Here is a 20929-nt window from a genome sequence, read left to right on the forward strand (position 1 = left end):
CCCCTACCCCACACATCATATTGATTCCAAGATGAGAGGCTTTCCCGCCCCCCATGTTAAATAGGGGAAGGAGGGGATTCTTGGAAATCAAATAAATATGGTGCATTTTTTCTAATAGAAAAATCCACTCAAGAATTCAGAGGCCTAATAATACAATAAAGTAATAATTATTGTTCACATTGTGACAAAATGTATGCACCTATGGTGAAGAATTTAATTTAGCAACAAAATCCAGGAAATACACACATGCACCTGTACTCCCATCAATATGCCTGCTAACCTGGCTTACATGAATGTTGTGGAAACAAACAAAAACAAAATATAAGAACTAATAGAGAACAGGGAGGAGGGATAGAGAGGAAAGAGGGTAGGGCAGAGGGTATTACATAACTGCTTGCAGAGTGAAAGGGAGTTTTTGTTCACTGCATCACCAGACTGCATCTAGAATCAGATGGACTAAAGGCAATTCTAACAGACAATATGATCTGCTAGATTTTTTTTAATTTCTAATTTTCCTGGATAATGTTACCCGAGTAGATGGCAGGGTAAATTTGCACTGTATAGAGTAAGCCAAGTAGCGCGCATGTATATATCACAAGCTTTCATTAGCTGAAGCTCACTTGAGCAGATCCTGTGAAACGACAGGTAGAAAGCAGAGTACAAGAGAGAAATTAAAATACAGAAGACAGGGGAAGCAGGAAGAAAGAGGGACAGGGAGAGAGAAGAGAGGGCAGTGGTGGAAAAGGCAAGCAAACAAGAGTAAATCAATAGGAACAAAGGAGTCACGAAAGCTAATTCAGGTAAGGGGATAAGATTTCACTGTCGCCATTTAAACCATCCTGCATTAATAGGGTTTTTTTTGTTACACACAAATACATATCAAGAACCATATTCAACTTTATTCACATGTACATGAGGTCACTTACACCGACTTCAATTGGATCACTAGAGTAGTTAGGTACCTTTCATGACAAGAAGGTAACATCACATGGCTCTAGATGTGTTGATTTGTATCTAATCTTAATAAGGCTTAAACATAAACCCTCCCAATTGCATGCAGTCTTTATCACTGGGTGTAGCTCTGGTGAAGACACAGGTACAGCTGATGTCAGTTTTGACAGTTTGACGCTACTAACAGTTTGCAGAATTCAGATCATATCTGTTTTATAAATACTTTGGACAAATATTCCAGTACAAAAGACTTAAAGAGGAAAGTAGTAGTGGATGGCAATTTGGGCAGCAGTGACCATGAGATGACTGAATTCAGGATCCTGAGGAAAGGAATGAAGGAAGGAGAGCAGCAAAGTAAAGACCTTGTACTTCAGAAAAGCAGACTTTGACTCACTCAGGGAACTGATGAGGAGGATGCCCAGGGAAAACAGTCTGAAGGGGAAAGAAGTCTAGAAATGCTGGTTGCATATTAAAGAAACCTTACTGAGAGGACAGGAACAAACTATTCAGATGTGCAGGAAGACTTGCAGGTTCGGCAGAAGATCAGCTTGGCTTAGCAAGGAACTTTTCAATGAGCCAAACCACAAAAGGAAACATAAAAAGTAGAAACTTGGAGTATAAGAACATTGCTCGGGCATGCAGAGATGAAGTCAGGAAGGGCAAAGCGCAACAGGAGTTGCAGCTAGCAAGGGATTTGAAGGGTAACAAGAAGGGTTTCTACAAAATTTGTGAGCAATAACAGGACGATCAGGTAAAATGTAGGTCCCTTATTAAATGGTGAAGGCAACCTAGTGACAGAGGATGCAGAAAAGGCTAAAGTACTCAATGTCTTCTTCGCCTCAGTCTTCACAGGCAAGCTCAGGTCCCAGACTACTGCAACTGGCAACACATTTTGGGGAGGAGGTGAGCATCCAACAGTGGACAAAGAATAGATTAGAGACTATTTAGAAAAGCTAGATGTGTAACCCTTTAAGAAAGGGAAGGAGGAGGATCTGGGGAACTATAGACTAGTCTCACCTCAGTCCCCAGAAAAATCATGAAGCAGGTCCTCAAGGAATCCACTTCTAAGCACTTGGAGGAGAAGGTGATTAGGAGCAGTCAGCATGGATTCACCAAGGGCAAGTCATGCCTGACCAACCTGTTTGCCTTCTATGATGATGAGATAACTGGCTCTGGACATGCAGGGAGATTGGTGGATGTGGTGTACCTTGATTTTAGTGAGGCTTTTGATACAGTCGCCCCAATGTTCTCCCAGGGAAGCTAAGGGAGTACAGGTTGGATGAAGTACTAAGGTGGATAGAAAACTGGCTGGATCACTGAGCTCAGAAAGTAGTAATCAATGGCTCAATGTATAGGTGGCAGCTGGTATTCAAGTGGAGTGCCCCAGGTATCGGTTTTGTTCAATCTCTTCATCAAGGACCTGACAGATGGCATGGAGTGCACCCTCAGCAAGTCTAGAGAAGACATCAAGCTGGGGGGAACAGTAGATAAATTGGAAGGTAGGGATAAGATTCAGAGAGACCTAGACAAATTGGAGAATTGGACCAAAATAAATCTCATAAGGTTCAAAAAGGACAAGTGGAAAGCCCTGCAGTCAGGATGAAACAATCTCATGCACGGGTACAGGCTGGGGAAAGACTTGCTAATCAGCAGCTCTGCAGAAAAGGACCTGGGGGGTTACAGTGGACAGGATAGGAGCCAACACTGTGCCTTTGTTGTGAAGAAGGCTGATGGCATACTGGGCTCCATTAGTAGATGTGCTACTAGCAGACTGAGAGAGAGAAGTGATTCTTTCCCTCTATTCAGCAGTGGGGAGGCCACACCTGGAGTACTGTGTCGTGTTTTAGGCCCCCCACAACAGAAAGGGTGTAGAAAATTTGGAGAGTCCAGGAGGGGGGACCGAAAATGGTTAGGGTGCTGGGACACATGACCTCCGGGGAGAGGCTGAGGGAACTGGGCTTATTTAGTCTGGAGAAGAGAAGACAGGGGATTTAATAGCAGCCTTCAACTACCTGAAGGGTGCTTCAAAGAGGAGGGAACTAGACTGCTTTCCGTGGTGGCAGATGACAGAAGAAGGAGCAATGGTCTCAAGTTGCAGCAAGGGAAGTTTAGGTTAGGTATTAGGAAAAAACTCTCTCATGAAGAGTGTAGTAATGCACTGGAACAGGGTACCTACAGAGGTGGTGGAATCTCCATCATTGGAGGTTTTCAAGGCCTGGCTTAGTCCTTGCTGAAATGATCTAGTTGGGGATGGTCCTGCTTTAAGCAGGGGACTGGACTAGATGATCTCTTGAGGTCCCTTCCAACCCTAGTTTTCTATCCGTCCATGATAAGCAATAAGCATAGAACACTGAAAAACAAAGCTCCCATTGTTTTATATTTCATCCTTTAAATCCTTCATTTTAATCCTCAATGTCATTAAGAAATACGTAGTGGTGAAAGAACATACAGCATCGTAAGTAACATAATGTAGAGTATCAGAATTCTATGGGTAAGGGGGGTTCTGAAGTTACTGTACATATCTCTATTTTTAATGGTAATTGTACAACTAAAGATCTGAACATTGACCTGGCAAACATACAGTACATGGCCATATTCTAATTTCCATTCTAAAGTAGAAAGGGATAATTAAGAATTAATTCTTTCACAACTGAGTGGAGAATGATAAACGTGACATTGTTAGAATCACAGTGACAGTCTTGCAAGAACTATTTTGTTATTTATGAATGGAAAAGAGAGATATAGTAACATCATATTTTCATTTTAGAATTTGTTTTTCTGTAAAAAGTCAGTTAAGAAAGGAAGAACCACAACATGAATGAAACAAGAAAAAGAAAACATTACCTTAATATCAAAAGCTGCTGGTTGGCCCACTTGGTTATACAGTTCCAGCTGATCCTTAACAGGAGTTACCCACAATACCAGCTGACTTAACTGTTGTTCAAACTGTGTCAAATTATTTAGTAGATCTTCTATTTCTTTTTGTTTTTCTGGAAGATCTTTGGACACCTTAAAATAGCAAAAATCGTTAAGTTTATTTTGTAAAAAAATTGTGTGGAGATATGTAATAAGAAATGCATTACTGTTAAAACAGCAGAGATAAAAATGTATACAGTGCTGGGGAAGATGGAATAGAAACAGATCTATGTCATATGTTAACAATTAGACAGATCCATGTTTTCACAATAAATAAGACTGTTTCAACAGAAAATGTTATTTTAAGAATAACAATATAAAAATGTTTCATTGGCCCTTACATCCAGATGCTACCCAGACTATTTCAACTTCTTGAAAAAGAAAATTTCTTTAAAGAGCATATTTTCTTACAAAATGTTTAATACCACTTGTTTCTGGTCAGGGTTCTAAAATGAAGTGCAGCAACAGACAAGAAAGAAAAAAAAATCATCTAATATAGGCAACTATTTGTGCCTCAAGTGTACATTCAAACTTGATTGGTATTTAAGAAAGTCTTAGGTAGAATTAGACATTAATCTGATTCTCCCATTCCCAATAGCTGGTATTTAATTGTTTAATTATTGACTTTATTATTTTATTATTGCAGCTTTTGGGTGGGACTGTAGAAATCAACAGTATGTACACATTTGAAGTAAAGACAGAAGTAAATTGTAAAAAAAGTAAGCCATAGCCAGCTGCCGTAGTTTAATGACTTGTGATATAAAAAAAGAAGCACCGATACTTTTCTTAATTTCAGTATCCTTTATATCAATTCATGCTTATGTTGTGCTAAATGAAGATGGCAATTAATCATTATTAAACTTGGGCACAAGTAGTTTTTTGGATAGCTTTTCACTTTAAGAAATCAGTCTTCCCTGTGGCCATTGTCTTTTAAAACAAGCTTTTACTAAAAGGCTTTTTAAAAGCCAGGAAATATGGGACTTCTCTGATAAACAAGGTTAAACCTTAATTCCCCTTGGAGTTGCACTATATTGATGGAAGCAAGTCTATCATACTGCCTGACTACAAAATATTACTGATGCATACTACCTACTAATCCCCAATGATGCCATTTACAGAAGACAATACATCGAAATCCATCAGGAACCAAAAACAAAATGAAAGTTTCTATAAAAACAGAGCCGAGGAAGTAAGAGGAAAATGGTTCTCTCAGGATATATAACTTTTTCTTTGTTTCTCCAAACCACATTCAGTTTGAAAACACTGTTTAAGATGAATTAAAGATTTACACTGTATGCATCTACATGAGAAGGTACTGCGCAGTTGTTACTACACATTTATTTAGTACTCGTATTAGCAAGTACTAAATAAATGTGCAGTAACTGGAGCTGGCAAATATTTTTAGGTGCTGCTGCTGTGCAGTAGCCTAATAATACTGCACAGGAGCATATCAGCACTGTCTGTGTTGTGATGTGCTACTGTGTAGTATTTTTTAACTACTGTGCAGTCACCATTTCATGTAGATCTGCTTACTGATATGCAGTTTATTATACAAAAATTGTGAAGATGTTTGTTATTTATACTTTTGTTTCACCAACACATTTGAAGTTACTGGTTTTCCTCCTCATACTCACGAATCCTGACCAATAAGTGTAATCACTTTCAGTATCCGCTTGATCTTAAGTATAACAAAATCTCTCCCACTCTTAGTAAAGTCTACCCTTGATGTGAAGTTAAAATTGAAAATGCATTAATTTCTTTTGTGTGTTAATTCAATATCTGTGAAGACCTTGGCCTAATTTTAAACAAGATTAGGTTAATCTTTTATGCAACTTTTGAATGTTAAACTGCAATGTTTAGCTGCTTTAATATTAGCATAAACACATTCTTCAAGATATTACTGTTGAAAGTAAACAAGTAATCACAGGAAAATGTGTCTTATAAATCTAATCCTATTCCTGAATATTTAAATCCTACATATATCTAATTTCAGATACATATTTATCAAAGGTATTGAAGTGAGTGCATTAACAAGAACACAGACATTCATTTGAATTTTATTTTGTGAAGGAGAAAACATAATTACCTACATTCCTAGATATATTCATCCTTGAATGCCTACATATAATGGTTATGTATACACAAAGATTATAAAGAGCCTATGAGTAAGTTATTGGCACTGGAAACATTCATACAACAAAGATAATCTGATGAAACAAATCCACTGTTCATAGGGCAGATTAACTAAGTAAAATGTAGCTTCCGTTGACAAGGAAGTTTAATTATTGCAGCACAGATATGAGATATGTATTTACACACACACACACACACACACACACGAAATATGTAAAAAGTGACAAATAGTTGAAGGAAAATCTGTGCTGGACATGATCAGGAGATACTGATAATAGTATTCTAGTATTTATACACATGGTAATTTTATGCAAACTAATTTACCATAGCAACAAAAAATCTTTTAAGATGACTTCAACTCCAAATCAGAGAAAGCACCTTGTATATTTTTGGACCTAAGATATGAGATGTATTTATCAAGGTAAAATGACAGTGGCTCACTTCAGTAACAGTGATCTCACTATAAGGAGAAGATTCCAACTGAAGAATAAATGGAAACTCTATGAGATCCAGGAAGTGTGTATCTGCTACCTGATGGAAAACCTGAATTTTCTCACTCCTAGAAAAGTTGTAAGCCATCAAAATATAAATGTTGGGTCCTAATTAATATATTGTGATGGGGGAGTGTGGTTCTTTGCGGACTATTTTGTTTGTTTGTTTGTTTGGTTTGGGTTTTTTTTTGTTTGGATTGGTTTGTTAATCTGTTAACTGGCTAATCAAGGAAACTTTAATCACTGCTATCAAAATAAGGGATGATGCTGCAACATAGGTATGAGAGAAAGGTGAGCATTCATACAGTGGCAAAAAAGAGGATAGAAAAGAAAAAAATTAGGAGGAAAAACAACTCCAATGTAAAGGGCCTGTTAAACCTTATTGTTCCCTGTGAATGTGTATTACTATCCTGAAAAACTGTGTTGGTTGACAGAAAATCAACAGGGTATAAGGATATAGCCTGGTCTGTGGCCAAAGGGAAGAGACAAAGAGTATGAATTATTCTTCTTAAGAAAAATACTCAGACTTCAGCATCAAAGAACCAATGCAGTTTTGGTCACAATATTAAAAAAGGGCTTTCCAACAGGTGGCCCATAAAGAGTTAATGTGCAGCTCCTGGAATCTTACCAAACCGCTGCTCCCTCCCATCGTTTTCCAGGCTTACCTGTCCCTTCACCAGCTGCTGCTTCCTGCCTTCAGCCCAAGGAGTAGGGCAGTTTAGTAGAGTGGGGAACATGAAAGTGCATCTGGGGTTGCACCCTGGGAGGACTGGGTTACATGAGGGAGAATGGTACCCATATGGGCATGCAGTGCAACAGGGCGGGGATGGGGATAAATCATACAGAAATGTGCTAGGGGGTGGGGGCTGCCTGGCATAGCAGCAGGTATGGGGAGCATCCTCATGGTGTCATTGCTGTGGCCTGTGAGATGCAGACCCTGTTGGTGTGCCTCCCAGGACTTAGAAATTGGACAGCCCTGTGTTAAAGCATTCATCTGAAAACACGTGGTACATCTGAAATTTAGCACTCTAGTTCTTCAGTTAATTAAGTTAGATTAATTGGCAGCTTAGTAGCTGAATAATTTAAAAAGATTTAAGCTCTCAATTGGAAAACAGTTGAAGATCGTAATTTTATATAAACTGACCCAAATTTTCATAAGACTTATTAAAATATGATATCATTTTGGAGTTAATTTTATATAGCTGAACATTTTCCCACATTCCTATCGGCACTAAGATGCTTCAACACACACAAATACACACTGTGAAGTTTTTAATACTGTAAAATGTGAATGAATACCCTTAATTTAAAGTCTATATTTTTATCCACATATTTTAATATTTTTGCCCTTTTGCTCCATTAATTCCAAAATCAATTTCTACTTTATTTTGTCTGTAGATCTGCATCACCTTTTCTTCTTGCTCCCACTGTCATTAGTCAATTAACTGTGTTTATGCTGGATCTTTCCCCATCTTTCTTCCTTGCTTTCTCCAACACCCATATTTGGTATAAAGCCCACTCAATACTATTGTACAATGAAACCTGCTGGATTCCCTTGCTGGTTGTTCAGCTCAAAGGCTTCCCACAATATCTGGAAAATTTAAAATTCAAGGAATATGGACTGCAAAAGATATGCTGTGACTTAAGTTATAAAAGACAATGGTTAACTGGAGCAGAACCCATTACAGTGGAGATCCAGACTGCCTATTTGAATGGATGGCATGTAAAAGGAGAAAGGTAAATAGTAAAAAAGAAAGGAAAAAAATCATTGTGGGGCTACAAACCTTCTACATATCAAATATATTTATGGTTTTTGCCTATCGAACCATTCACGGGTGAATCTAGAATTTTGAAAAGGAGGGGTGCTGATGATTCTATGAAATGCATTATCACATATAAAACAACACAGATTTTTTTCTCCAGTTAAACAAACAAACAAACAAAAACAAACTAGAAGCTTTACTAATGTGCCTAGCATGCTAGGGGCCTATGGTTGTATTATTCAGTTTAAGATTGAAGCAAAAACAAATACAACTTAATCAAAATGAGTTAAAAACAGTCTGTAGGGGTGTGAAATAGAAGCTTCAATATTAGGAGCAGCTAATAGAGAGCAGAATTGCAGAAAAGAATAATAGCTTGATTGGTCAAACATCAAGACCATTAAACAGAAGAGGGGGTAATCAACACCTGTGGAATGAACCTGAGGTTCAACAAGGACACGTGCAAAGTCCTGCACTTAGGACAGAAGAAGTCCACTCATTGCTACAGGCTTGGGACCAACTGGCAAAGTTGCAGCTCTACAGAAAATTTCCCCTCTATTCTGCATCGGTGAGGCTATATCTGGAGTACTGTGTCCAGTTTTAGGCCCATCCACAACAAAAAGGAAGCAGACAAGTTGGAGAGAGTCCAGTGGGAGGGCAAATAAAATGGTTTGGGGGCTGGGATACATGACTTCTGAGGAAAGCCTGAGGGAACTGGGATTATTTAGTCTGCAGAAGAGAAGACTGAGGTGGGGTTGATAGCAGCCTTCAAGTACCTGGAGGGTGGTTACAAAGAGGATGAGGCTAGACCTGGGCAGACAAAATGGTGGATCCAGACAGCGGCTAGACTCCATTTCCCAGCAGCCCCTGCCCGTGTGGCTGGGCGCTGTTTTCATAAAGACCACAAGAGCAGGAAGGCCTTGACAGAGTGGGGCCAGGCTTTCCATGGAGACCAGACCAAGCAGAACTGGCAGGGCGGGGAACTACTCCTGGGCCAGAGCAAACCCATGATCTGTTGCCTGAACACCCTTGCCCAGGGTGTGCAAGCAGATCACAGCTCTTCCCAGCTCTGGCCTGTGCTGTCACAGCTACAAGACTGTAGCCCCAGCTCTGCCAGCGCTGCTTGGGCTGGTCTCCATGGAAACCCTGACCCTGTACTGTCATAGCCCTGCTGCTCCTAGGATCTCCACAGAAACCAGCCAGTGTCACAAGCAGGGGCTGTTGGGAAATGGAGTCCACTGTGGACTGGATACAGACCTTGGTCAGGACTTCACATGCCCCTGAGCTAAAGTGTTCTCAGCAGTGGCAAATGAAAGAACAAGGAGCAACTGTCTCAAGTTGCAGCAAGAGAATTCTAGGTTGGATATTACAAATAACTCTCTCACTAGGAGGCTAGTTAAGCACTGGGATGGGTTACCTAGAGAGGAGGTGGAATCTCCATCCTTGGGGGTTCTTAAGGCCCGGCGTTACAAAGCCCTGGCTGGAATGATCTAGCTGGGGATGGTCCTGCTTCGAGCAGGGGATTGGACTATATGACCTCCTGAGATCCCTCCCAACCCTAATTTTCTATGATCCTATGAGGAGTTTAGAAAGGATGTGGCAGACTACAATAAGCCATTAAGTCAACTGACCGCTGCCTGACTAGAAATGCAACTAGCACTACTAGACAGATGGTTTTAAACTTTGGATGGAGGAGGAATTGAAGTGGGGTGCAAATGCTTGAGTGTACCCCTCTCTGAATCCACCCCAGGAAGGTTAAAATAACATGATTTATATCTTAACTATGTATTACCATACCTTAGCATGTTTGAATTGTTCTTAGGCTGAACTTTAACTCATAATTTCCTTATTTTGTAACAATCATTTATCTGTCAATTACTGATGTGAAATCTTACTATTAAGTCTATATTAACATAGTTTAGATTTGGAATAGATATGTATCTATATATGTAGCTGCACCCACTAACTGAACCAGATTCTGTAATTCATTTCAAATTCCAAATCTGAATGTTTCGGTGAACTGAATTTAATTATGTCAGACATTTTTTTGCACTATCTGTTTAAATTTCCACCAACAAGCAATACTTTTTGATTTTAACATACTCCAAGTTTTAAAGGGTAACAAGTCAGTTTTCAAAAGACCTAACTAATTTTTTTCAGACAGTTATTCTTTCAATATTGATTTTAAAACCTCCTACCACCCCTCAACAAAAGAATTGGAAATCAAGTTTTATATAACATGACAAATATGACCATCATTAATACAAATAATTTCATGCTAGTATTAATGTAAGAAGTCATTGCAGAAATATAGGACTGGAATGGACCTCAAAGAACCATTCCTTGTACCGATGTTGGATTAACTGTATCTCCATTTATAACATCTGCAACAGACATTTGTCTCACCTCTTCTTAAACACCTCCCTATGCAACCTGTTCTAGTGTTTCCCCTCCCTAATAGTTATGTAATCATAACAAGTACATCATAAATGTAAAGAAAAGGAAAAAACAAGGTTCACCAAACGTGATGAGAATTACACATTCTTTGGTTTTAACCTAATTAATTTTCAATATAGAGAAAGCAATTTCTAAACAAAATCTTTGGTATCATTTGACACAATATTATGGATTAAAATATCTGCTCTCTTTCCCTCTGTCTATCGCTCTGTCCACTACTTAAACCCAGTCATGTCAGGGGCCTTCCCTTTCTGCAAAGAGGCAATGGAAAAGATTTTCTTCCACATCTTCCTGGAGCTACCCAGGTTGCAGCCACTCTTTGCTGCTCTCAGAACTCTTTGGCATTCTGGACTTGGACTTCTCTAGGACTCTGTATATCTTTTCTTCCTATATCAACTGGCCAAGGGGCATGTGATCTTCCTGGCCAATTTCCTGCTGAGCCAGGCCAACATGGCAATTCTGGAAAGCTATAGAAACTGGCTCACAGGGGCCAGCTCCAATGAGACCTGCCAACTCTTCTACTTCCAGCTCTGGGCACATGTCACATTTGAATGTGCAACAAAATGTGGACCAATTTGTATCACACTAGGCCATCGAGGGGGCCCTCTGTGAGGTGGAAGACTGACAGCTGGTCCTTCTTGCGGGATATGGGGGAGGGTGTTTACATGTCTCTGGTGACATGGTGTTTTTTTTGTTGCTGACAAGAGTTTCATGCTTGGTCTCTGGGAGGGCTACACACCCTTCTACTTGCACTATTTGTTTTTCATTTTTGGATAATAAAGATTTAAAAAGTAAAAAAAAGAACCCTCTCTCTCTCACACATACACACACACAAGGAAGGGGCCAGAGTTACATTACAAATCCATCTGATGACGAGTAATTTTATTTAGATTTTTTGTTTTGTTTTGTTTTGTTTTTTTCAGCTACATCTTGCAGTAATATAGCCTAGATGCAAACTCTCTCAATACTCTAAATTTTCATATAACAAGTTTAGTTTTCCTGAAGTACTTTATTTTCTCTCAGACAACACAAACCATTTCCCCAGTAAACAGATGCTAAAAACTGGAGTGCACATCATTTGGAAGAAATATGGTAAAAGCAGATTCTGCAACTTGTGGTTGAAACCAAATGGAATACCTGTAGCAATCTACAGGAAGCAGAACAATGAGGCGGCTCAGGCTCCTTAGCTGCTGCTACTTGACAAAATCAGACTGAAGAAGAACAAAGAAGTAACCCATGCTGTAATATGCTATTAAGTACAAACTTCAAAGCACTCTTAACGGTGGAGCTGAAACTGGCATTTCCATAATACTACTAAGATAATTACATAAAAAAGCTGTTCACCTCTTACCAACCACTGTTCAAAAAGTCAGATTATCTACTCAAAATCACCTTCCGTAGAGCATGTGTACAAGGATGATTTAGAATGGAGAGGATAAAAAGGGAGGTTTAATGTTTTATGCATCATTTCTCCATGAAACACAATCAGGGTGAGAAAGAGTTTTATATAAGTTCAGTTAAGGAAACTATTAGTTAATTAATGTAACCATTTTCATTAACAAACTCAATATTGACTTTAAAACAAAATCTACTTAATTTCTTTTAAATAATGAATATTTATGAAGCATACTGTCAATGACAAAAATAGAATCAAGATCACATTACCAGAGGAAGATGAAAAGTAAAGCACTAAAAATATGTATAGAAGGTCATCACTGGCATACTGAGTATTTGATGTTCTCCCAGAACCCTCTCAAGACCTGACCTTGGCTCTCATTTATTTTTTAGCTTCTTAACTCTGGATTTATTATATTGCAATTTTAATTTTTATTTAAAAGTTTTTCATTGGTGCAGAAGACTAAAACAATCCATAAATCCAATGCACCAAACATAATTTTCTGCTTCAGCTATTGCTTCAGCTGCATTAAAAGAAAATACAGATTTAGTTGGCATTTTTTTGTTGTTGGGTGTGTGTGAGAGAGAGATTTTATAACAATGTGTCAAAGTCATTAAAAACATCTACAAAAAAGCAATCAGTTGAAAAAGCTACATTTAAATTTTAATTATATTTAGTCTCAAGAAGTTTCATGTGAAAGTTTTTGCATGTTAGCTGTTCTACATCTGTTATACATCCAAAACGTTTTCACAGAATTGTACAGAAAGACCTAAACTTATTTTGGGTTATTTTAATTGAGAGTTACTTTAATTACAAAGTAAGAAATAAAGTGTGTGAACCCTTGAACAGATAGCTTTATGGCAAATAATAGTATCACTGAGTGTAGTTAGACTCACAGTTGCTAAGTTATTCATGTACTTGGGTGTTTTCAAGATTGAGGCCCAAAATATCAAATACTGAAGTGTTGCCACCCACGTTTTACGCAGAGATTTACCTTAGATTCTATATTGGAGGCTTACATAAACATGTTGTTTTTTTTCCAGCAAATATTGTCTTTCCTGCATTTATGTCGACACCAATAGTCAATATTCATTTAATATTCTCTCTTTCTTTCTACATGTAAAATTTTGATTTAAATAATAGAAGATAAGATTTTGTATATGTTTTGGATTGTTAACTTTTTGAGTCAGGGATCAGCTGTTTCTCATAGATGTGAAAAGTACTTAGCACAGTCTTTCTCAGTTAGGGTGCCATGCCACAACAGGATGCCATGAGAGCCTACCTAGAGTGGTAGAGGTAGAAGTCGAGGTTGAGGTTGAAATAGAAGGTTGAGGTTAATTTGGAGGTGGAACTAGAGATAGAGATCAATGTTGAGCAATAAAACCACTGGCATCACCACTGCTACAGGATGAAATTGTTCTGGGCTCCTCCATTTTGGGGAGGCATAGTACAGCCAAAATGAAATGCAGCTCCAACAGAAAGGTGTGCTTGCCTACTTTTTATTAGGTAGGCAGGTGCACCGTCTTGCTGCAGCTCTTCTTGGTTCAGCTCCAATGTGCCTCTTGAAAACAGAGGCGCACAGGCCAGTTTACCTGGTAGCAATAGCATTTTTCTCTAGAATGCCACTGTACAGGGTGGAACTGCCCTACTCACCTCCGTTTTCAGGAGGTACATCAGACCCCAACAGGAAAGAGCTGCAGCAGAAGCAGCATGCCTACCTACATAATGTCATGCAGGCAGGCACACCTTTCTGCTGTAGCTGCTTCTCCAATGTGCTTTCTGAAAACAAAGGTGTGCAGGATAGATTCATCTATCGCACGTGCCTCTGTTACCAGGAGTCACTGTGCAGGGTTGGTCTAAGAAGGCCTGCAGCAAGAAAACCTGCTCCTCCTGTAGCCACTGCCCAACATGGCTCTGCACAAGGCTGACAACAGTTTCATCTAGCTGCAGCAATGGTGTAAAGTATCATAATGATATAAGTAATTGATAACACAGTGATTAATAGTGTAATTATAATGCTTATCTTATAATATGCATTATATATTTATATTAGCTTTTAAAATTGGGTGCTGCCAAATTTGTAAAAGTTTTGGAGGGGTGCCTCAAGTCACTAACTTAGAACAATGGTTTCTGGTCCATGACTCCAGGTCTTAGCTAATACCACAACATAATAAATAATGGTAAATAATCAGGACTCTATTTCCCCTTCTTAAGACATTTAAGGCATTGAGGGTCTTTCGCTTACCATAAAACTTACACTTTCTAGTCTTTTCCAGAAACAGGATTAAATGGGCCTTTGAAGGTTTAGCAAGATGTGTGTTTTGGAAAAAATGTAGCCAACATCTTAGTAAGAAAGAGGCCAAGAAATTATGTAATTCTGATAATTGTTTCTAGTATCTAAACAACAGAAATTTAAGTCACCATTTGAAATTTATATTTGAGGTGAGATGGGATATTTTATCATCAAAATATAACGACTATACAAATCCCAGAGGAATCTATGTTCAAACTTTCATTTGGCTATTATTCTCTCAGTTGCTGTAGGGCTGCCTTAAAATTGTCTGCCAGGATTGTCACTTTATTACCAATCTCACAAAGCCTTGACTGCTGTACCAGACCAGCAGAAAACATACCTGAACTCTACCATCAGCTCCCCTCCTGCTGAAATAGAAAACGACCCGATTTTTTGATTTGGTTGTATATGTAGCAGGCTGGCCCGTGGGCTCACTGGCAGCTCGGACTGTTAGCTTGAGCGTTATGGGCTCGAGTTCCATTGGTGGAGGCAGTTTTTCCTCCCCCTCCCCCCAAGGTAAGGCAGAAGCAAGGCAGCCCCACGATGACCCAGGGGCAAGGTGAAAGAGAGGACCTTAGAGGGAACTAACTCCTTGGGCTTCCTCATTGGTCAGTTTCCAATCTGGGGGCAGAGCCTCCAGAGGGAATAAAAGCCCATGTGTAGAACACACTGTTGGCTTAGATGTGGGTTGATAAAGACAAGGGCTGTAGAAGATCTGACAGAGCTGACCAGTGGGGGTGGAGCCATTGCCCCAGAAGTGCCCTGAAGATGCCTCTGGCAAGGGAGAAGAGTGGGTGGCTGTATTCCAGCCACTGTGGGAAGAATGCAGCAACAGTGCATGGGTTGGAGGGTCTGGAGAGTGGACGGGAACTTGGGGGCTGCACAAAGCAGTGCAGGTCCCCAACCCTGCACAAGGCAGGAACCCAGCCCCTTTGGTGCGCGGAGCAGTGCATGGGGCTGGTGGAGAGCTGAAGGGACCACTGCGGCTGCACAAGGCAGCACGGGTCTCCAACCCTGCATTAGGCAGGAACCCCTGGTGCACAAGTCGGTGCACAGGGCTGGTGGAGAACTGAAGGGACCTCAGTGGCTGAACAGGGCAGCACTGGTGCCTAAGCCCACAGGAGGCAGAAGCCTTCAGTGCACAGACTGGTGCACAGGGCTTGTGAAGCTAAACCTCAGTGGCTGCACATGGCAGCATGGGCCCCCAACCCTGCACGAGGGAGGCAGCCCTGCAATGCACAGGGGGCAGAGAGCAGAGCAGTAGCTAATGGGACACTGCAGCTGTGGAAGGCAGTGAGTCCCCTTCCTTGCATGAGGCAGGTGCCCCCATTTGTACACAAAGCAGTGCACAGGGCTGAGAGTGAATGGTAGGCTGCATGAGGTAGCTCGGGCCTTCCTGCAGCAAGCAGCATGGGTCGATCACCCCAGTGAGGGAGGACACCTTGCTCCAACCCACCATTGGAGATAAGCCTAACTCTCTGGAATCTGCAGAAGTTGAGTTACCTGGGAAGGGGATTCCCACAGGGGAGAAGTGACCCTCTTCACTGTGAGCGATGAAGGGGAAGCCCCTGACAGGAGGGTATGATTTGCCCTTGGACACAGAGAGGAACGCCCTGTTCACCAATGGGAGGTTACATGGTTACTGGTCCTTCCTAATCTGGCGACTAGGGTAATGCTGTTCTTTTAGGTAGTGGGATCCCTCCCTGGGTACCATTTCTTCTTTGGGCACAGCTGTTGTGCCATTGGGTGAGGTCTGATTACTTGGATACCAGAGAATATGTCAACATTATTTTTCCCATAAATAAAAAAAAATAAGCTAGGTGGGTAAATTTGTACATAAAACTATAATATATATACAGAATATACCACAGGAACATACAATATAATACTGGAAGAGTATCCTGGGTCACTGCGTCCAGTTCCCTACAGTCAAAAAGAATTCCAACGCATAATTAATTTCACAAATACATCAAACTCTATCCTAAAACTAGCTAGGCTTTTCTACCCTGTCTGCTCCGATTGCCAGGCTATTCATAAACTTAGAAACCTTGCTTTAATTTCCACCCCAAATATATTCTTGGCCACTTTATAGCCATTTTTTCTTGTGCCAGAAGTATACTTTGCTGATATATTTACAAAGACAAATAATATCTTCTTCTACCTTTCCTTTGCTAGCCTGTACAAACCATTTTTAGTCTTCTCTCAAGGCTCTCCAATCCTGTGATCGTTCTACTAGCTCTTCTATTCACCTGTCCCTTTTTTAATTCATTTTTTTGAACATGAGTGACCAGAATTATACACAAAACTCCAGGTGAATCTCACCAGTGTCCTTCACAATGGCATTGATGCTTTCACATCCCTACTTCAAATGCCTCCCTCATACATTCTAGGAATATATTTGTCTTTTTCATAGCCGTTATAGGGTACAGGTAAAATTATGGCAATAGGTAAAATGATCATAATAAAATTATTACACCAGATGAAAACAGTAAAGAATTTATGCTATTAAAAAGAAGAGATGATGCAAAAAGCTGCTGATACACTTGTTGGATAACTTTAACTATTAGGTATTAAATGTTTGAAGGTTATATCGTGGTTTGATTTAGAGAAAAGATACAATCATAAGAATTTTTTTTTTTTTTTTTAAGAGAGATTCCTTTTAGCAGCAAAAAGTCAGGAGATAGCTTTTCTGTTGTAAACCCATGCAATAGTTAGTTAATACAGAATTTGAGCATAGGAGTTTGACTGACAGCAGTGTTCACTGCACAGTTAAGTTTAATATCATAATAGAAAACAACTCCCCTATGGGCAATAGTGAGGCTGAACTTCAGAAAGGGCAGATTTTAAAACTGTGAAAAAAGTGCTTAATAGCAAGTTGAAGGGCAAAGTTAATATATAGGGATATAGATATCTATATCTATATATTTACTTTGCAGTTTGTGTGTGAAATATATATAGGGCAGGAAGCTGGCAGGTCTGTGGCAGGGCAAGAGTCCAGGGTCGGGAGATAGGGGGCTAAAAATAGCCTGGTTAGGTGTACATTAGATTGAGTTAACCCTTTCCTATATAGGATTAACACTTTCTCAATTTAAATTAGTGCATGTGATGAGCACTATAGCATGTGATGAGCACTATAGCACTGTAGGTTGCTTGTGTGCATGTGCACACGTGTGTATGTATGCTCGCATACATGCACACAGACACATAACCAAGATATATATCAGTTACATGCAAATCTAGAAGGGTCTTGACATCTGGAGGATGTCCATGCCTTAGGTTGAGAAGAAATATTACTAAAAGACTGGACTGGAGCAAATGCCAAGAGAGACCTGGGAAGTAAGTCAGACAGCTCCTCTAGTTTCAACAGAAGCAGCTGAGTAAACCAGGCAGAACTGCTAAAGTGGGATGCCCATTTATCCTATTAATATCATTGCATTTGAGGGAGTGAAGTGTATAAGGATTGTCCCTAAGGGTAAAGAGATGTAGCTAGCCATGACATAGTTAGCCTAAAGTCAAGTAGAAGGTAGGGTAGATCTGCACCTTCTGAACTAACCAAAACTGATATATTTTATTTAAGGAACATTTGGACGCTTATCTTGCTGGAATCCTTTGAGCCTAGCTGACTTTCTGCCCCTTGGGCAGGGGGCTGGACTCAATGATCTTCCGAGGTCCCTTCCAGCCCTAATGTCTATGAAATGTATGAATAAATAATATATATTACAATATATATCCCAAGTTCACTTCATCAAATGCTGTGAATGGACACAGAAAGCAGAGTATGATAAGCATGTAAGTGTAAAACAGACTGTTGGGTTTAAGCCAGGGGCCCGGCTGATTGTCCTGTACTTTCTCTTGAATCAAACAGGTGTGGGGCAGTCACTTGCACACACACTGAATGGCAGTTAACTCAAATGAGCCGCTATTGTCTCAAGTTGAAGTGTTAATTCAGCTACTTCATGGGTACTTAACATGGGACAATCCAAGTAGGATCCCAAAATAAAGAACTTTGTCCCAGGAGAAATCCAACATCTCTTTTTAATTTAGGAGTCCTGATTATAATCTGGGTTTAGATTAGAGTAAAAAATAATTTGAAAGGTTTATTACAATTTTCATGGATACATATTTAAAAAAAGCATCATAGGATCGGACTCACCTGAGAGCTTCTATATAGAAAGGGCTAGGTCAACTAGGAAGGAACATTTGGTGCAAAAAGTCATGGCCTGCTGTACCTTCAGGATACATTCTAATACCCATTTCCATTTCAGATTAATGTTTGAAGGCATAATTCCAATATTTTTTATATCATAGTGGAGCTTCTAATGTTCAGTTTGGTCACCAACTTGTAAATATTATGTTAAATATTGTACAGGTTAAACAATAAATATATTTCTCTCTTTCTACAGTGCCTATTACTTCAATATAAGAAGCAAGTATTTCTTTTGGGTGATATCTTTTATTAGACCCGTTATGTAGTTGGGATAAAGTTAGACACACTTTCACATGCAAAACATAGACCTGGTGATGAAGAAACTCATCACCATTTGAATGTGTGCCTAACTGAATCCCAACACAGTTGATCCACAGCAGGTATCACCCTAAGAAATCCTCACCTCTTGTATATTTTCTGGACCATCATGGCTACAAATACCTCTTAAACTACTATTACTTTAACATCAGTTTAGGAAAACAATACAGATATTCATTAACTGTATCCCTTTAATGGCTATTTAAAAATAAATCAATGCATTCAAACGTATCTCCTCTATTAATAAACTGCCCATAATAGTTGTTAATAGTGTTTCCAAGGAATCCAAAGCAGCATTTTATTAAAGCTTTTCTTTCTTCCTTTGGAAAACATGAATAAAACATGTAAGATTTCAGCATCTACTTGTGAGAGACTTGCCCAAGACCACCCCAAATGGAGGAACAGCCTGCTGCAAGGATCTCAGTACTTTGAAACCTTTCAACAACAGGAAACAGAAAAGCAGGAGTGACAGAAATAACATGTTGTGGACCAAATCAGGAATACAAAGCCACCCACCCCACATGGAAACACGTGCCCAAGTTGCAGTACAGTCTGTCAATCCTGGATAGGCCACATCAGCAAGGATCTGGGTTTTCTGTTTCCCATGGAAAAAATGGAGAAAAACAAGAATTTCCCCTTTTACCCAAGAAAAAACAGACTTCTCATGTTAATGGAGAGACTCGTGGATTTTGCACTTTTGCAAAGAGCCCTCTGTAGGTTGGCAGAGTTCCAGCCTGCAAGGGACTTTGGGGAGCTGGAGGAGGGAGGTCAGGCAGCGGGTACTATGTGCACATATATGTACATGGCTGTCAGGCAGCCTGGAGAGCAGCTCCCACAAGTAAATCTGGTGGAGCGGAGAGGGAAAGGGCCCCATAGGAGGGAGGGACTGAATTGGGCATGGCTGGGGCTGCTGCCCAGATGGTGGTGCATACAGCTTGAGGTCAGGGGTTAGAATATACAACTGCAGGGCCCCATTGGGGAGTGAGATGGGGCCACAGGCAGCTTGTATTGATGTGGAGAGGGTGGGGTTGGCTTCCCATTTCTGTGTACACTCTTGTGGGGGGTAGAGGGGACCCAAGCACGTTGGAGACAGGTGTGGGCTGCTCACTATGGGCTCAGGCACCCTGCCATGCTGTCCTCCCCTGGGACCAGGCATAGCATAGTAGAATGGGGCCAGGCAGGAAAACTCCTTGCCACTGTGAGCCCTGCATTGCCTTGGCAAGGCATCCCCTGTGTGCCTGCGGCAGTGGGGGTGGCAGTACAAGGTTGTTCCCCTCATTACTGCAGGGTGAGCAGGGCAGCACAGAGCTAGCAGCAGCAAGAAGCTTCCCCGTCTGCCCCTGCTCTCCTCTGCTGCACCAGGACCCACCCACTGGGTGCAGAGGCCCCAGGGTATGGCAGCAGGGCATAGAGCCTGAGCCCATAGCAGGCAGCCTGCACCCACCTCAACCCCATTCACAGATCTGAGAATCATAGATCCCCTCTGAGCTTGCAGAAGTGTGCACAGCAGCATGGCGCTCACTCCACTTCCCACCCAAGCCCAGAACAGGCAGCCCGTATCTATCCCCCACATGAGCTCTGCTTCCACCATGCAGCCTCTGAGGACAGGGAGAGCCAGGCTCTGTGCTCCACTACACTGCAGCAGCCGCTGCCTCCCAAGGGCAGCAGTCAGGACTCAGGTGATGATGTGGGGGGCAGGGGGCTGTAGACCTGGGTGCCTGGCTTTGTAGCCCGGGCAGCTGGGGGCCCCATCCAGCAGGGCTGAAAAGCTGTGGGCAGGGAGTGAGGGGCCTGGGCTTGCATTCTATGAGCTAAGGGGGTGGGGGGGGGAGTGGGACGCTGATTTTCCGTGATAAAAATCTCAAAATTAAATGCCAATATTTATAATTTATTTAGAATTTAGTATTTAGAATTAGTATTTAGAATTTATTTTATTATCATGATTGAGGCACTGGGAGGCTTCTCTCTGTATTTTGTGTTAAATTTATAAATATATCAATAAAACAC

General features: G+C 40.6%; 1 protein-coding gene across 1 annotated transcript in view; it reads right to left on the reverse strand.

Moving 5' to 3' along the window:
• DMD (dystrophin) overlaps window positions 1–20929 on the reverse strand; it is a 2221918-nt gene that overhangs the window by 945400 nt on the left and 1255589 nt on the right. Inside the window, exon 46 of the mRNA XM_019523954.1 lies at window positions 3796–3960. Coding sequence (XP_019379499.1) covers window positions 3796–3960 — 165 coding nt within the window. The remainder of the gene's footprint in view (window positions 1–3795; window positions 3961–20929) is intronic.

The sequence above is a fragment of the Gavialis gangeticus genome, unplaced genomic scaffold (assembly GCF_001723915.1).
Source record: "Gavialis gangeticus isolate Ggan-Ray unplaced genomic scaffold, GavGan_comp1, whole genome shotgun sequence".
Taxonomy (NCBI): domain Eukaryota; kingdom Metazoa; phylum Chordata; order Crocodylia; family Gavialidae; genus Gavialis; species Gavialis gangeticus.